The 17,043-nt window shown below is 41.8% G+C and overlaps 1 protein-coding gene across 2 annotated transcripts; it reads left to right on the top strand.

Annotated features, from left to right (window-relative positions):
- The first annotated feature begins 1,329 nt into the window (after positions 1-1,329).
- On the top strand, positions 1,330-6,301 carry LOC149915434 (uncharacterized). 2 transcript variants are annotated; one of them, XM_090121368.1, is made up of 3 exons: positions 1,496-2,079; positions 3,060-3,144; positions 4,526-6,300. In XM_090121368.1, the coding sequence occupies exons 1-3, from the start codon at positions 1,997-1,999 to the stop codon at positions 4,643-4,645; spliced, it is 288 nt and encodes a 95-aa protein (XP_089977494.1). In that variant the 5' UTR covers positions 1,496-1,996; the 3' UTR covers positions 4,646-6,300. The 2 variants fall into 2 exon arrangements, with proteins under 2 accessions (XP_089977493.1, XP_089977494.1); XM_090121367.1 differs by lacking the exon at positions 3,060-3,144 and having other exon boundaries at positions 1,330-2,079; positions 4,526-6,301.
- Positions 6,302-17,043: the final 10,742 nt, after the last annotated feature.

The raw sequence follows: 17,043 nt of genomic DNA, 5'->3' as shown, positions 1-17,043 counted from the left end.
CGATAAAGGTACAGCATTGGGTGCCCAGCATCACATACACACACCCTTTTTCAGCTAATATCATGTCTAGGGCGATCCTATTCTCCCAGGCCATCCTGCTTGTAGCATCCAATTGTTCTGCAATTCCCTTTATTGCCTCCTTTGTATAGTTTATAAATCTCTGCTGATTGTAATAGATGTAGTTTATACAATCTACATTTTTGTTAATTGTCACCCACCAGAATAGAGATTCAAATCCTGCAGCAATTGATTTCTAGCCTTAAATTCATCAGGGACACCTCTGGGCACCCCAATTGAGTCTTTATATATTGTATCATCATCAAATGGGGCCCCTAGGCTCCTTCTGTTCCTTTTGCGAATGTGTGATAGATCCTTCTCAAATGCCAGAGTGAACGGTATAGCCAGTTGAACAAGTGCACAGGTACCTCCCCAATGAGATGGGAGAGTGGACCGTAAGATCTTCCCACCGCAATGCCACCAGAGATCCGCTCTGGGGATTCCCAGCCTTGAATAGTTCCCCGCCAAATCCTTCGTAACATCCAAGGTTCCACTGCACAGTGAGAAATTCCCTATAGGCCTGATAGCCCTCACACCCTGCCTTGAGAGACAAGCTGTATGGCCATAGAGAATGCAGGAGGGATTTTGTCATCTATCTCTGATATCCGGGGAAACAACAGGGAGAGTGATTTTCAGGCTTCATTTTCCCAGGCTGTTTTCTCCTGGTACAGGGCAACCATACATTGCATCCCTTGGGAATCCTTGGTCCACCCCGGAGGAAGGGGTACTACCTGAGCTACATGCCATCCCAATGCGCAAGCATTGTCGGAGCTCGGCGGGAGACAAACACACGACCACAGAATTGATCAGAAAGTCTCAACTTTAATCAGAAGGTTGCGTGCATTTATGTTGGCGCTAATGAAGCTCATACACATTGCAAAGCCCGAGCTCCTGATAGGCTCTTCAGCTACTTGTTGCCCCAGCCCTTCTTTGTACTTTTTGTGATTAGACCACGCCATTCATCTTTCTTATTTCTACATTCTCCTACCTTCCTACACATCCTGTTAGTTTGCTCAAGGACTCTCTCCTCGTTAGCCTTGTTTACATCCTGTTACATTGCTCAAGGACTCTCGTCTCATTAGCCGAATACTGCCTGTGTGGCCTTTCTCAGCCAGCCAGGTCTCAATCATGCTCTCCACACCCACATTGTTCAGAACATTGAAAATCTACTGCAGTTTTGTGAGGAAGAATTTGTTAGGTAATTCAGTAATTATGTTTCTAAAACATGCCGCTAACATATACAGTATTTTACTTCTTAGATCAACAAGGATAAGTTACAGAATACAAATGCATTATGTTCTACTTCTTCAAACCAATTGCTACATTTTAATATCAAATGCAGAACCAACATTCCCTTCCCTTCCTTTCCCTTCTCCCCTTTTTTTCCCTTCTTCCCTTTTTTTCCCCTTTTTCCATTTCCCTCCCCCTTCTCCCTCCCTCCCTCCCTCCCTTTCTTCCCATTCCTCCCTCGCTCCCTCCCTCCCTATCAGCCTGGCTCTCACGCTGTTGTCCAGATGCCCGTCTTCCTTTTCCCACACCTCCATGCTCTGCCCACATCCCCCTGTTTGGCTGCATCTCCCTGCGGATGTCCCACCCCACAGCCCCACTCACAGCCGCCATCCCCAGAGCTCTGCCCTCCCCCAGTCGCTCCCCCACCTCCCCAGGAGATCCCTGAGGGCTCTCCGTTCCCCCCACCCTTCTTCGCCCCCCGCTGCCCCTCGAGCCCCACTCGGGCTTCAGGCCGTGCGTGCGGGCCGCGCTGCCACGGCGACAGCGCGCCCTCCCTCCTTGCGGCGCGGGAAGCCGTCCCCGAGGCGACAGCGCATGCGCGGCGGCGTCTCCATAGCGACAGCGCCCCGGCGCGGCCGTTGCTCGAGCGACGCGCCGTCCCCGCTCCCCGCGGAGTGACGTCATCACGCGGCGACCCGAGGACGCGGCCATGCGGAAGCGGAGCGGGGCCCCGCGCTGCTCCAGCGCCGCGGCGCAGCCCCGGGACTCCGAGCGCCGCCTCAGCTTCTACGAGTGGGTGTTCGGGGGCGGCGGGGGCACCGGGGGGCATCGGGGCTGGGGCCGTCCTGTCTTGGCCGCGTGGGTCCTCTGCTGCTCAGGGCCTCTGCTCGGCGGCGGGAGGTGCCCTGTGCCCCCCGCCCTTCCCCCCCACCCACGGTGTTTCACTGCCTTCCCCCCAACCCCCCCGCCGCGGGTCGCCCACAACCTCCCGAGTCCCTCAGTCTGACCGCTGGGCTTACGCTCTCCCCCCCCGTTCCCCGCCTCCACTTCCCCCATTCTCATCGCTGGAGTTCTCTTCCACCCGTCCCCTCAGTTCCTCCGTCACTGTCTGCCCCTGTTCCCCATTCTGACCCCCAGGCTTCCGTGTCTGTCTGTCTCCCACTCTAATCCCTTGTGTCCCCAATCTCACCCCCCCACGAGTCTTCTCGTTTTCTCCCCTAGATTTGTCTGCCCCCCGTCCATTCTATCTGACCCCCAGAATTCCCTGTCCCCTCAAGTTCCCCTGCTCCAATTCCCCCATTCTGATCCATAGAGTCTCCTACCATCCCCCAGTCCCCTCAATTTACCCCGCAGGGTCCCCTGTCTTCCCTTCCTCCCCCCGCTCCTCACCCCATTTCTGACCCCTACAGTCCCCTGTACCCCCATGCCCTCCTCCCTGCCCTCTGGAGTCCGTTTCCCCTATGTTGGCCCCCAATTTCCCCCAACTGGACCCCCTTCATGTCCCAAAGAAGCCCCCCCCACAACCTCCAGTTCTCCCCTCCCACCCCTCCCTCCATCCCCAGACCCCCTTTCCACTCATATGGTCAGCCTTGTTCTCCTCTTTTCATTCCCCTCACTCTCTTCCCCCAGACTCCCTTTCCACCCCACAGAAGCTCCACACAACTCTCCAGTTTCCCTCTTCCACCTCTCCCTCCATCCCCAGCCTCACTAGCTCATTTCTCCCCCTCTCACCCCCCGCTGAACCCTCCTTATCCTCCCTTGGAATCATGCAGAAGGATCTGCAGGAGAAGTCCTAGAGAGGTTTGGGTGCATCCAGGGGGTTCAGGACTCAACCAGAAGAGTCTGGAGATGTCCCAGGTGGGTTTTGGGTGTCCAGGGAGTCCCCAGGTTGATCCCGTGGGCCCCTGGAAGGATCTGTGAGCTCCCACTATGTGTCCAGGAGCACTGAGAAGTCCCCGGGCTGATCTGAAGATGGTCCCAGTTGAGTCTGGTACGGTCCAGAGAGTCCTCATGAGGGTCTGAGTGATCCTGGAGTCATCCAGAAGGTCTGGGGATGTCCCAGAGAGGATTTGGCGGGTCTGGGGAGTTCTCATGTTGATCCATGGGGTCCGTGGGTTCATCCAGAAGGGTCTGGAGATGTCCCAGAAGGATCCTGTAGGGTCCAGGGGGTCCCACGTGTGCCCAGGACATCCTCGGAGGCATTCAGAAGCAGCTCAAGGACTTCCCAGGGGAAGTGAGGACACCGCATCGTGGTGTCACATCCCCAAACTTGGGGACACTCCCAGAGCGTGAAGTTGGGGACAGCCCTATGTCATCCCCACAGTGGCACACCCGAAAGCTGCGAACAAACCTGTGTCACCCCAATGGTGTCCCACCCCGAAGTTGAGGACACCCCTACAGTGTCACGCCATGAAGCTGGGGACACCTCTCTGTCACTCGAATGGTGTCACACCCCAGCGTTGGGGCACCCCCACAGAGTCAAACCCCAGGGCCCCATCCAATCTAACCTTGAGCACCTCCAGGGATGCACGGGGCATCCACAAGCTCTCTGGGCAGCTGTTCCAGCACCTCACTACTCTCATAGGAAAGAACTTCCCCCGGACATCCAACCTAAATCTTCCCTGCCTCAACTTCAAACCATTTCCCCTTGTCCTGCTGTTATCTCCCCTTTCAAAGAGTGGACTCCTCCTGTTTGTAGGCTCCCTTTAGGTACTGAAAGGCTGCAATGAGCTCACCTCGCAGCCTTCTTTTCTCCAGGCTGAACAAGCCCAGCTCCCTCAGCCTGTCTTTGCAGCCCCCTGATCATCTTTGTGGCTCTCCTCTGGACCCTCTCCAACAGCTCTGTGTCTTTCTTGTCCTGGGGGCTTCAGGCCTGCACACAGTACTGCAGATGGGGCCTCGCAAGTGCAGAGTAGAGAGGGACAATCACCTCCCTGTCCCTGCTGGCCACCCCTCTTCTGATGGAGCCCAGGGTCCCATTTGCTTTCCGAGCTGCAGGAGCAAGCAGCACTTGATGTGGGATTTGGATGTGGGATTGGGATTGAGATTAAGAATGGCACTGGGTTACGGACGTGGGATTGGGAGGTGGGACTGGGATATGGGATCGGGATTGGAATATGGCTCGGGGTTGAGATTAAGATGTGGGATTGGGATGTGGGATATAGGATTAGTGATACGGGATTGGGATTGGAGATTGAGATTACGATGTGGGATGTAAAGAAATGTGCTCTGTTCACAGATGGATTGTGTCCTGTTGTGGGGAAGCGTTGCAGACGGAAAGCTGCTGTGTGGAGCCCCACACGACGAGCTGCAGAGGCCGCTGAAGGAAAAGGAGAATCAAGGCAATGTGCAGAGGTAAAGGCTGTTCAGCTGGCCTCAGATGCTGCTGAACGGGAGAGGTGGCCAGTGCTCCATCTTTACACGACTCATGGATGGTGGCAAGCGCCTTATGGGGGTGGTTCCAGCAGTGGGAAGAAAACAACTGGCGGCCCAAATAGGGCTAAATCTATTTGGGTTGCTGAGCTGTGGAAAGACATTGCTGCCCAAACAAAGAATACGGGTGTAAAGGTGTGCCATGGCGATGCTCATGTGCTCAGCAGTCGGGCCAATGAAGGACAACAAAACAACCGTCAGGAAGATCAAGCTGCCAAAATTGAGGCTTCGTTTATTTTCCCTTGCTTTGCTTTGGTTTGCTCTTTTGTTCTTCCTTTTCACCTCTGCTTCACATTGCTTTGCATTGCTTTCTAGTTTTCTTTCTTTGCTTTGCTTTACTTTCTACTCTGCTTGTTCCCGCTTCTTCCCTTTGCTTTTGTCTTATCTTTTTTTTTAGTTTTTTAAATTTACTTTATGTTCTGTTGAGTCCTTTTTCCTTTTCTGACTTGTTTAACTCAAGCCTGTTCCCGTGCTTTCCTTCTGTGCTTGGCGCTGTTGCAGTTCTGTCTCAATGTCACGAGTACCTTTGCATTCCTTTGCACTGCTTTTTAGTTTTCTTTCTTTGCTTTGTTTTCCTTTCAGCTTTGCTGGTTCTCTTTCCTTTGCTTTTTTATTTTTTTCTCACTGTTTTTTCATTTACTCTTTTTAGCTTTAGTTAGGTTTTTTTTTTCTTTCCCTTTCTCTGTTTGAATGCTTTACTTTGCCATGATATTGCATTCTATGGTTTTGATTTTTCTTTGCATGTCTTTTTTTTTTTTCTGTGCTTTTCTTCTGCTCTTTTTTTATTGCTTTATTTTTCTTTGTTTTTTAACCAAACATTTGTTTTGTTTGTTTCTTTTGTATTGTTTTGCTTTGGATGTTGTTGCTTTGCATGTCTTTTTTTTCTCTTGTATTTTTACTAAAACATTTTAACATTTCTTTTATGTTGATTTGGCTGTTGTTGGTTTTCTTTGCTTTTTTTTCCCGTTATTTTTCCTTACTGCGTTTTTCTCTTTGCTTTCCACTGTTTTCTTCATTTTGTCATTTTTTTTTCTTTGCATTTCTTTCTTCCCATTATTGTTCTTTTTCTATGAGAATTCCTTTTCATCTTCCTTCTTTTCAAAAGATTTTTCTGTGCTTCCTTTCACTTTGATTACTTTTTTCTTTCTGTTCCTTTTTTTTGTTTTTCCATTCCCTTGGTTTCCTCTTTTGTTTTTCATTCCAAATTTGATCATTGTTTTTTAGTTTTCTTTCTTTGCTTTGCTTTCCTTGGCTTTCTTGTTTGCTCCTTCTCTTTTTTTTCCTTTGCTCTGATTTTTTTTTTAATATATATATTTTTAACCTTGATTAAATTTTTTAGATTTCTTCCTTTCCTTCTTTCTGCCCTTCCTTGTCCCCATGCCTGCCTGCTTCCTCTTACATTGCCTTTACTTACCTGACATTAGTCCTCTGGATTCTTCATTTTTATCTTTCTTTCTTCTGTTGGTTGGTGTGGGTTCTTTTTGTTTCCGTTTCTTGTCTCTTTTTCCGCCGGGTCGCATTGGTTTGCTCTCGTTTGTTCACTTGATTGCGTTTTCTTTACTGCTTCTTTGCTTAGGTTTCCAAAGTTTATTTCATTTTTATTTTTATTTTTATTTTTATTTTTATTTTTATTTTATTTTTATTTTTTCCTTTGGTTTGCTTTCCGTTTTGTTGTTCTTTCTTTTCCTTGGCTTTTTGGTTTTCTTGTTTTGCTTTGCTTTTCCTACTTTCTACTTTGCTTCTTCCCTTTTATTCTCTTTGCTCCCCTTTTTAATGTATTTGGCTTTTTTTTTTTTTTTTGCGTTCTCATTTAGCTGTTGTTTGCTGGCATTTTTTTTTCCCCGTCTTTGTCTGTATAAATCCTTTCATTCGCCATTGTATATTGTTGTCTTTGCTTTTTTTTTGTTTTTCCCTTTTTGGGTTTGCTTTGGATATTTTTGTTTCTTTTTCTGTTGTTGGATTTTTCTTTTTTATTATTGTTTTTTCTTTTTATCTTTTTTTCTCTTTACTGTGTCATTTTTGCCCATTTCTTTTTGCTTTTCTTTTTTTTTATGCTTAGTTCTTTTTTTTCCTCTTTGTTTTTTCATTTTGTTTTTTTTTTCTTCATTTTGTGTGTGTGTTCTATGGTAATTTTTGTATTGTGTGTTTTATTGTAACTTTTGTATTTGTGGTGTGCATTGTTGGTATTTGTATTCTGTTTTTTTTTTGGTTTTGGTTTTTGATTGGTGATTTGTGCTCATTCTGGTTTCTTGTTTTCTGTATTTGTGGTTTTTGTTTCGTTCCTTTTTGCTTTTTTGTTTCTATTTTATGCTTGTTTATTTTTTGCTTTTTTCTTTTTTTGTTTTTACATCTTTTTGGTTTTTTGTGCTTGTGTGTTTTTTGTGCTTTTGTTTTTTGCTTTTCTGTTTTTTATGATTAATTTTTGCTTTTCTTTTTAATTTTTTTCTGTTTATTTGTGGTTTTTGTTTTATGCTTGTGTGTTTTTGTTGCAATTTTTGTATGTTTGGTGTTTAGTTTGGGGGTTTTTTAATTTATGTTGGTTTTGCTTTTTATTTTCTTGGGTTTTTTTGTTTTTGTGTGTGTTTTTCTTTTTGTGCTTTTTTTGTTTTTTTTTTGTTGTTTTTTTTTTAATATATCATTGTGTGTGTGTGTGTTTTCATTTTTTGTCCTTTTGTTCTTTTACATGTTTTGCCTGTTTTGTCTCTTTTTGTATTCTGGGTTTTTTTTGAACCGTTATTTGTTCTTTTTTTTTTTAGGTTTTCTGTTTTCTTCCCTTTTTCTTTTTTCTTTGCCTTTTTATTTAGTTTTTACTTTTCTGTTTTGGTTTGCTTTCTTTTGTTGTTGCTTAGTTTTCTTACCTGTTGTTTTTTTTCCTTTGCTTTCCACTGTTCTCTTCACTTGGGTTGGATTTTCATGGCAGTTTCTTTCTTTCCATTTCTTTTCTCTTTTTCCTGAATATTCCTTTTCATTTTATTCTTTTTTCCATTGCTTTGCTCTCCTTTGCTCTTGGTTTTCCTTCCTACCTTTCCTTTGCATGGCCTTTCATTCTGCTTGCTTTACTTAGTTCTCTTTTATTCCCTTTCTTTTTCTTTTCTGTTTCTTTTTCCGTTTACTTCCTCTTGCATTAGTTTGCTTATTTTTTTTTGTTTGAATCCTTTGCTTTGCCATGATACAGCATTGTATGTCTTTGCCTTTTCTTTCCATTCCCTTTCGTAGTTTTGCTTTGATTTTTCTTAGTCTTTTTTTTCTCCTGCCTGTTTTTCTTTCGTTTTGTTAGTTATTATTTATTTTCTGTTGGGTATTTTGTTCCCTTGGATGTCATAGGCTTTGTTTGCTTTTTTTTCCACTTAGTTTTCCTACTGCTTTCTACTTTGCTGCTTCTCTTTTATTCCTGTTTGTTTTCTTTTTTCTTTTTCTTTTTTTTTTCCATGTACTCTCCTTAAATTTGTTAGCTTTTTTATTGTCTCAAGTGTTTCCTTGAATTCTTTGCTTTGCCATATTCTTGCAGTCTATGCCTTAGCTTTTTGTTTGTCCTTTTTTCCCTTGGTTTACTTTGCTACTTTTCTTTTCCTTTTCACATTTGCTTACTGCTCCTTTGGCTTTGCTTTCTGCTGTTTCTTTTCCTTTGTTGTTGGTTCTTTTTCTTTCCAGACCATGCCTTTGCATTATTTTTTTCTGTTCTAGAAGTATTGCTTTTCTTTTCTCCTCTTTTCAATGTAGTTTTTTTTGCATTCCATGAGCTCCTCTTTTTTTTTTTTTTTTCTCATTACATTCTTCCTCCTTCCTTGTCCCCGTGCCTGCCTGCTTCCTCTTACATTGCCTTTACTTACCTGACATTAGTCCTCTGGATTCTTCATTTTTATCTTTCCTTTGCTGACTTGTTTAACTCAAGCCAGCTCCCACGGCTTTCCTCCTCTGCTTGGTGCTTCCTCAGTGGCTCAGCTGGCTTCCCGCCTCCTGGGTGTCCTTGCCTCATGCCTCGACATGGACTGGAGGCTTTCATCAGATGGCCGGCACATCCGTGCCCGGTAGCTACCCTTACCTCCTCCTCGGCATGACCACGAGCGCCTTCCCTTCCTCCAGAGAGATGGTTTGTCCTCATTAGCAGCCGCGGACTCCTGCACGGGCGCTAGCTGAGAAAGTGCATCTCTGGTGGAGGTCGCAGCATGCCCAGTAGCTACCCTTTCCTCCTCCCAGGCACGGATGGTTTGCTTCTGGCTGCACCACAGTCTCTTGTCATCTTTGCTTAGCCATCCAATGGAGGAGCAGATTTCTTTGCTCTTCTGTTGGTTGCTGTGGGTTCTTTTTGTTTCCGTTTCTTGTCTCTTTTTCCGCTGGGTCGCATTGGTTTGCTCTCGTTTGTTCACTTGATTTCGTTTTCTTTACTGCTTCTTTGCTTAGGTTTCCAAAGTTTATTTCATTTTTATTTTTATTTTTATTTTTATTTTTATTTTTATTTTTTCCTTTGGTTTGCTTTCCGTTTTGTTGTTCTTTCTTTTCCTTGGCTTTTTGGTTTTCTTGCTTTGCTTTGCTTTTCCTACTTTCTACTTTGCTTCTTCCCTTTTATTCTCTTTGCTCCCCTTTTTAATGTATTTGGCTTTTTTTTTTTTTTTTGCGTTCTCATTTAGCTGTTGTTTGCTGGCATTTTTTTTTCCCCGTCTTTGTCTGTATAAATCCTTTCATTCGCCATTGTATATTGTTGTCTTTGCTTTTTTTTTGTTTTTCCCTTTTTGGGTTTGCTTTGGATATTTTTGTTTCTTTTTCTGTTGTTGGATTTTTCTTTTTTATTATTGTTTTTCCTTTTTATCTTTTTTTCTCTTTACTGTGTCATTTTTGCCCATTTCTTTTTGCTTTTCTTTTTTTTTTATGCTTAGTTCTTTTTTTTCCTGTTTGTTTTTCATTTTGTTTATTTTTTCTTCATTTTGTGTGTGTGTTCTATGGTAATTTTTGTATTGTGTGTTTTATTGTAACTTTTGTATTTGTGGTGTGCATTGTTGGTATTTGTATTCTGTTTTTTTTTTGGTTTTGGTTTTTGATTTGTGATTTGTGCTCATTCTGGTTTCTTGTTTTCTGTATTTGTGGTTTTTGTTTCGTTCCTTTTTGCTTTTTTGTTTCTATTTTATGCTTGTTTATTTTTTGCTTTTTTCTTTTTTCGTTTTTACATCTTTTTGGTTTTTTGTGCTTGTGTGTTTTTTGTGCTTTTGTTTTTTGCTTTTCTGTTTTTTATGATTAATTTTTGCTTTTCTTTTTAATTTTTTTCTGTTTATTTGTGGTTTTTGTTTTATGCTTGTGTGTTTTTGTTGCAATTTTTGTATGTTTGGTGTTTAGTTTGGGGGTTTTTTAATTTATGTTGGTTTTGCTTTTTATTTTCTTGGGTTTTTTTGTTTTTGTGTGTGTTTTTCTGTTTGTGCTTTTTTTGGTTTTTTTTGTTGTTTTTTTAATATATCATTGTGTGTGTGTGTGTGTTTTCATTTTTTGTCCTTTTGTTCTTTTACATGTTTTGCCTGTTTTGTCTCTTTTTGTATTCTGGGTTTTTTTTGAACCGTTATTTGTTCTTTTTTTTTTTTAGGTTTTCTGTTTTCTTCCCTTTTTCTTTTTTCTTTGCCTTTTTATTTAGTTTTTACTTTTCTGTTTTGGTTTGCTTTCTTTTGTTGTTGCTTAGTTTTCTTACCTGTTGTTTTTTTTCCTTTGCTTTCCACTGTTCTCTTCACTTGGGTTGGATTTTCATGGCAGTTTCTTTCTTTCCATTTCTTTTCTCTTTTTCCTGAATATTCCTTTTCATTTTATTCTTTTTTCCATTGCTTTGCTCTCCTTTGCTCTTGGTTTTCCTTCCTACCTTTCCTTTGCATGGCCTTTCATTCTGCTTGCTTTACTTAGTTCTCTTTTATTCCCTTTCTTTTTCTTTTCTGTTTCTTTTTCCGTTTACTTCCTCTTGCATTAGTTTGCTTATTTTTTTTTGTTTGAATCCTTTGCTTTGCCATGATACAGCATTGTATGTCTTTGCCTTTTCTTTCCATTCCCTTTCGTAGTTTTGCTTTGATTTTTCTTAGTCTTTTTTTTCTCCTGCCTGTTTTTCTTTCGTTTTGTTAGTTATTATTTATTTTCTGTTGGGTATTTTGTTCCCTTGGATGTCATAGGCTTTGTTTGCTTTTTTTTCCACTTAGTTTTCCTACTGCTTTCTACTTTGCTGCTTCTCTTTTATTCCTGTTTGTTTTCTTTTTTCTTTTTCTTTTTTTTTTCCATGTACTCTCCTTAAATTTGTTAGCTTTTTTATTGTCTCAAGTGTTTCCTTGAATTCTTTGCTTTGCCATATTCTTGCAGTCTATGCCTTAGCTTTTTGTTTGTCCTTTTTTCCCTTGGTTTACTTTGCTACTTTTCTTTTCCTTTTCACATTTGCTTACTGCTCCTTTGGCTTTGCTTTCTGCTGTTTCTTTTCCTTTGTTGTTGGTTCTTTTTCTTTCCAGACCATGCCTTTGCATTATTTTTTTCTGTTCTAGAAGTATTGCTTTTCTTTTCTCCTCTTTTCAATGTAGTTTTTTTTGCATTCCATGAGCTCCTCTTTTTTTTTTTTTTTTCTCATTACATTCTTCCTCCTTCCTTGTCCCCGTGCCTGCCTGCTTCCTCTTACATTGCCTTTACTTACCTGACATTAGTCCTCTGGATTCTTCATTTTTATCTTTCCTTTGCTGACTTGTTTAACTCAAGCCAGCTCCCACGGCTTTCCTCCTCTGCTTGGTGCTTCCTCAGTGGTTCAGCTGGCTTCCCGCCTCCTGGGTGTCCTTGCCTCATGCCTCGACATGGACTGGAGGCTTTCATCAGATGGCCGGCACATCCGTGCCCGGTAGCTACCCTTACCTCCTCCTCGGCATGACCACGAGCGCCTTCCCTTCCTCCAGAGAGATGGTTTGTCCTCATTAGCAGCCGCGGACTCCTGCACGGGCGCTAGCTGAGAAAGTGCATCTCTGGTGGAGGTCGCAGCATGCCCAGTAGCTACCCTTTCCTCCTCCCAGGCACGGATGGTTTGCTTCTGGCTGCACCACAGTCTCTTGTCATCTTTGCTTAGCCATCCAATGGAGGAGCAGATTTCTTTGCTCTTCTGTTGGTTGCTGTGGGTTCTTTTTGTTTCCGTTTCTTGTCTCTTTTTCCGCTGGGTCGCATTGGTTTGCTCTCGTTTGTTCACTTGATTTCGTTTTCTTTACTGCTTCTTTGCTTAGGTTTCCAAAGTTTATTTCATTTTTATTTTTATTTTTATTTTTATTTTTATTTTTATTTTTATTTTTATTTTTATTTTATTTTTATTTTTTCCTTTGGTTTGCTTTCCGTTTTGTTGTTCTTTCTTTTCCTTGGCTTTTTGGTTTTCTTGCTTTGCTTTGCTTTTCCTACTTTCTACTTTGCTTCTTCCCTTTTATTCTCTTTGCTCCCCTTTTTAATGTATTTGGCTTTTTTTTTTTTTTTTGCGTTCTCATTTAGCTGTTGTTTGCTGGCATTTTTTTTTCCCCGTCTTTGTCTGTATAAATCCTTACATTCGCCATTGTATATTGTTGTCTTTGCTTTTTTTTTGTTTTTCCCTTTTTGGGTTTGCTTTGGATATTTTTGTTTCTTTTTCTGTTGTTGGATTTTTCTTTTTTATTATTGTTTTTCCTTTTTATCTTTTTTTCTCTTTACTGTGTCATTTTTGCCCATTTCTTTTTGCTTTTCTTTTTTTTTATGCTTAGTTCTTTTTTTTCCTGTTTGTTTTTCATTTTGTTTTTTTTTTCTTCATTTTGTGTGTGTGTTCTATGGTAATTTTTGTGTTGTGTGTTTTATTGTAACTTTTGTATTTGTGGTGTGCATTGTTGGTATTTGTATTCTGTTTTTTTTTTGGTTTTGGTTTTTGATTTGTGATTTGTGCTCATTCTGGTTTCTTGTTTTCTGTATTTGTGGTTTTTGTTTCGTTCCTTTTTGCTTTTTTGTTTCTATTTTATGCTTGTTTATTTTTTGCTTTTTTCTTTTTTCGTTTTTACATCTTTTTGGTTTTTTGTGCTTGTGTGTTTTTTGTGCTTTTGTTTTTTGCTTTTCTGTTTTTTATGATTAATTTTTGCTTTTCTTTTTAATTTTTTTCTGTTTATTTGTGGTTTTTGTTTTATGCTTGTGTGTTTTTGTTGCAATTTTTGTATGTTTGGTGTTTAGTTTGGGGGTTTTTTAATTTATGTTGGTTTTGCTTTTTATTTTCTTGGGTTTTTTTGTTTTTGTGTGTGTTTTTCTGTTTGTGCTTTTTTTGGTTTTTTTTGTTGTTTTTTTAATATATCATTGTGTGTGTGTGTGTGTGTTTTCATTTTTTGTCCTTTTGTTCTTTTACATGTTTTGCCTGTTTTGTCTCTTTTTGTATTCTGGGTTTTTTTTGAACCGTTATTTGTTCTTTTTTTTTTTTAGGTTTTCTGTTTTCTTCCCTTTTTCTTTTTTCTTTGCCTTTTTATTTAGTTTTTACTTTTCTGTTTTGGTTTGCTTTCTTTTGTTGTTGCTTAGTTTTCTTACCTGTTGTTTTTTTTCCTTTGCTTTCCACTGTTCTCTTCACTTGGGTTGGATTTTCATGGCAGTTTCTTTCTTTCCATTTCTTTTCTCTTTTTCCTGAATATTCCTTTTCATTTTATTCTTTTTTCCATTGCTTTGCTCTCCTTTGCTCTTGGTTTTCCTTCCTACCTTTCCTTTGCATGGCCTTTCATTCTGCTTGCTTTACTTAGTTCTCTTTTATTCCCTTTCTTTTTCTTTTCTGTTTCTTTTTCCGTTTACTTCCTCTTGCATTAGTTTGCTTATTTTTTTTTGTTTGAATCCTTTGCTTTGCCATGATACAGCATTGTATGTCTTTGCCTTTTCTTTCCATTCCCTTTCGTAGTTTTGCTTTGATTTTTCTTAGTCTTTTTTTTCTCCTGCCTGTTTTTCTTTCGTTTTGTTAGTTATTATTTATTTTCTGTTGGGTATTTTCTTCCCTTGGATGTCATAGGCTTTGTTTGCTTTTTTTTCCACTTAGTTTTCCTACTGCTTTCTACTTTGCTGCTTCTCTTTTATTCCTGTTTGTTTTCTTTTTTCTTTTTCTTTTTTTTTTTCCATGTACTCTCCTTAAATTTGTTAGCTTTTTTATTGTCTCAAGTGTTTCCTTGAATTCTTTGCTTTGCCATATTCTTGCAGTCTATGCCTTAGCTTTTTGTTTGTCCTTTTTTCCCTTGGTTTACTTTGCTACTTTTCTTTTCCTTTTCACATTTGCTTACTGCTCCTTTGGCTTTGCTTTCTGCTGTTTCTTTTCCTTTGTTGTTGGTTCTTTTTCTTTCCAGACCATGCCTTTGCATTATTTTTTTCTGTTCTAGAAGTATTGCTTTTCTTTTCTCCTCTTTTCAATGTAGTTTTTTTTGCATTCCATGAGCTCCTCTTTTTTTTTTTTTTTCTCATTACATTCTTCCTCCTTCCTTGTCCCCGTGCCTGCCTGCTTCCTCTTACATTGCCTTTACTTACCTGACATTAGTCCTCTGGATTCTTCATTTTTATCTTTCCTTTGCTGACTTGTTTAACTCAAGCCAGCTCCCACGGCTTTCCTCCTCTGCTTGGTGCTTCCTCAGTGGCTCAGCTGGCTTCCCGCCTCCTGGGTGTCCTTGCCTCATGCCTCGACATGGACTGGAGGCTTTCATCAGATGGCCGGCACATCCGTGCCCGGTAGCTACCCTTACCTCCTCCTCGGCATGACCACGAGCGCCTTCCCTTCCTCCAGAGAGATGGTTTGTCCTCATTAGCAGCCGCGGACTCCTGCACGGGCGCTAGCTGAGAAAGTGCATCTCTGGTGGAGGTCGCAGCATGCCCAGTAGCTACCCTTTCCTCCTCCCAGGCACGGATGGTTTGCTTCTGGCTGCACCACAGTCTCTTGTCATCTTTGCTTAGCCATCCAATGGAGGAGCAGATTTCTTTGCTCTTCTGTTGGTTGCTGTGGGTTCTTTTTGTTTCCGTTTCTTGTCTCTTTTTCCGCTGGGTCGCATTGGTTTGCTCTCGTTTGTTCACTTGATTTCGTTTTCTTTACTGCTTCTTTGCTTAGGTTTCCAAAGTTTATTTCATTTTTATTTTTATTTTTATTTTTATTTTATTTTTATTTTTTCCTTTGGTTTGCTTTCCGTTTTGTTGTTCTTTCTTTTCCTTGGCTTTTTGGTTTTCTTGCTTTGCTTTGCTTTTCCTACTTTCTACTTTGCTTCTTCCCTTTTATTCTCTTTGCTCCCCTTTTTAATGTATTTGGCTTTTTTTTTTTTTTTTGCGTTCTCATTTAGCTGTTGTTTGCTGGCATTTTTTTTTCCCCGTCTTTGTCTGTATAAATCCTTACATTCGCCATTGTATATTGTTGTCTTTGCTTTTTTTTTGTTTTTCCCTTTTTGGGTTTGCTTTGGATATTTTTGTTTCTTTTTTTGTTGTTGGATTTTTCTTTTTTATTATTGTTTTTCCTTTTTATCTTTTTTTCTCTTTACTGTGTCATTTTTCCCTTGGATGTCATAGGTTTTGTTTGCTTTTTTTTCCCTCCGTTTTTCCTACTGCTTTCCAATGTTTTCTCTACTTTTGTTGATTTCTTCCTTGCAGTTTCTTTCTTTCCATCGTTGTTTTTCCTATGAATATTGCTACGAATTTCTGTGGATCTGGTAACTCTTATACATGCCAGAAATGTGTCACCCTTAATACTTATCACTAACACAAAATGGCAACCACTAGCCACATCCAAAAAAGGTAGATCTTGTGCCTAATGCAAAAGGGTATCCCTGAATCCTAAACCCCAATCCAAACCTCAAAGGGCAACCATTAAACCAAACCAAAAATGGGTACCCATCACTCTTACCGCTTCTCCAACACGGTAACCCTTTACCCTTCCGTAACGGCACAACCCCGAACCCAAACTGATAACAAGCCTAACCCCAGAGAGAAACCGGTAACACAAACCCCAAACCGTTTGCCTTAACGCTTCGCCCTCAGCCAAAAGGGTGACCTTTAAAGCTGACCCGAATGCAGAACGCTTGACACGTAACCCTGAAGCAGAACCCCATCTGGGAAGCCCTAAGCCGAAAGCCAAACCCAAGAGGGTAACTCAGCACTCACCAATCACACAAACGGTAACACTTCGCCACAACCCAGAGCGGGATGAGGCTGAGCTTCTCTGCTGCTGGGGCTGCTCTGAGGCACAGGGCACGGCGAGCGGCTGCGGGCAGCGCAGCTCACAGAGGAGGTGCCTGCACCCAGCTGCCTTGGGCAGGGCCCTCCGTCCTCATGGAAACGCACTGTGACAGCATAAAGGCTCCAGGGGCCCGGCTGATGTCATCTGTGCTGTGACGTGCTCTGTGCTGGTGCTCTGCCTGGCCTGGAGCCAATGCCTCCAGCTTGTAGTTTCATGGCATCTTAGTGTTTTTTGTGTGTTATTTTCTGTTTGCTTTTTGTTTTTTCTTTTTCTTTTTTTTTTTTTGTCAGTTGTCATCTCTGCTTTGCCATGACATTAAATCCTGTTTCTTTGCTGTTCTGTTGGTTGTGTTTCTTTATATTTTGGGATATGGATATGGGATCAATTTGGGATAGGATACGGGGGTATGGACTTGGGATTAGATGTGCACATGGAATGAATATGGTCTGGGATATGGATAGAGGATGAGATACGGGATGGGAAAAGGGGAGATGGTTATGGGATGGGCTGTAGATAATGGGATGGATTTGGGATATGGGTATGGGATGGAGATGAGGGTCTGTATATGTGTTATACATATGTATACGTATAAAACATATATATATATATATTGCCCCCACCCCATGGGAACAGTGTGGTCTGTGGTGGGGGACACACAGAAGGGGCCCCCCAGCTTTGGAATGTGACACCATGGGGGGATGTGGGGGCGCCCCCAGCTGTGGGACTGTCCCCAACTTTGGGGTGTGACACTGTCAAGGTGACATAAAAGTGTCCCCAACTTTGGGGTTCAACACTGTGGCAGTGTCCCCAATGCTGGGGTATGACACCATTGGAGTGACAGAGAGGTGTCCCCAACTACATGGTGTGACACTGTGGGGGTGTCCTCAACTTTGGGGTGTGACACCATTGGGGTGACACAGATTTGTTCGCAGCTTTGGGGTGTGACACTGTGGGGATGACATAGGGGAGTCCCCAACTTCAGGGCGTCACACTCTGGAGGCATCCCCAACTTTGGGGATGTGACACCATGATGCGGTGTCCCCACTTCCCCTGGAAAGTCTTCAAGTTGCTCACGCTGTCCCCAACTTCGACAGAATGTCCCCAGGGGGGTCCTTTTGTCCCCTCTTCATGAGGATGACACCCAATGACAA

This window comes from Phasianus colchicus, chromosome 19 (assembly GCF_987193195.1).
Source record: "Phasianus colchicus chromosome 19, bPhaCol1.hap1.1, whole genome shotgun sequence".
In the NCBI taxonomy this organism is placed as follows: Eukaryota; Metazoa; Chordata; class Aves; order Galliformes; family Phasianidae; genus Phasianus; species Phasianus colchicus.
This window is presented reverse-complemented; position numbering and strand designations above follow the sequence as displayed.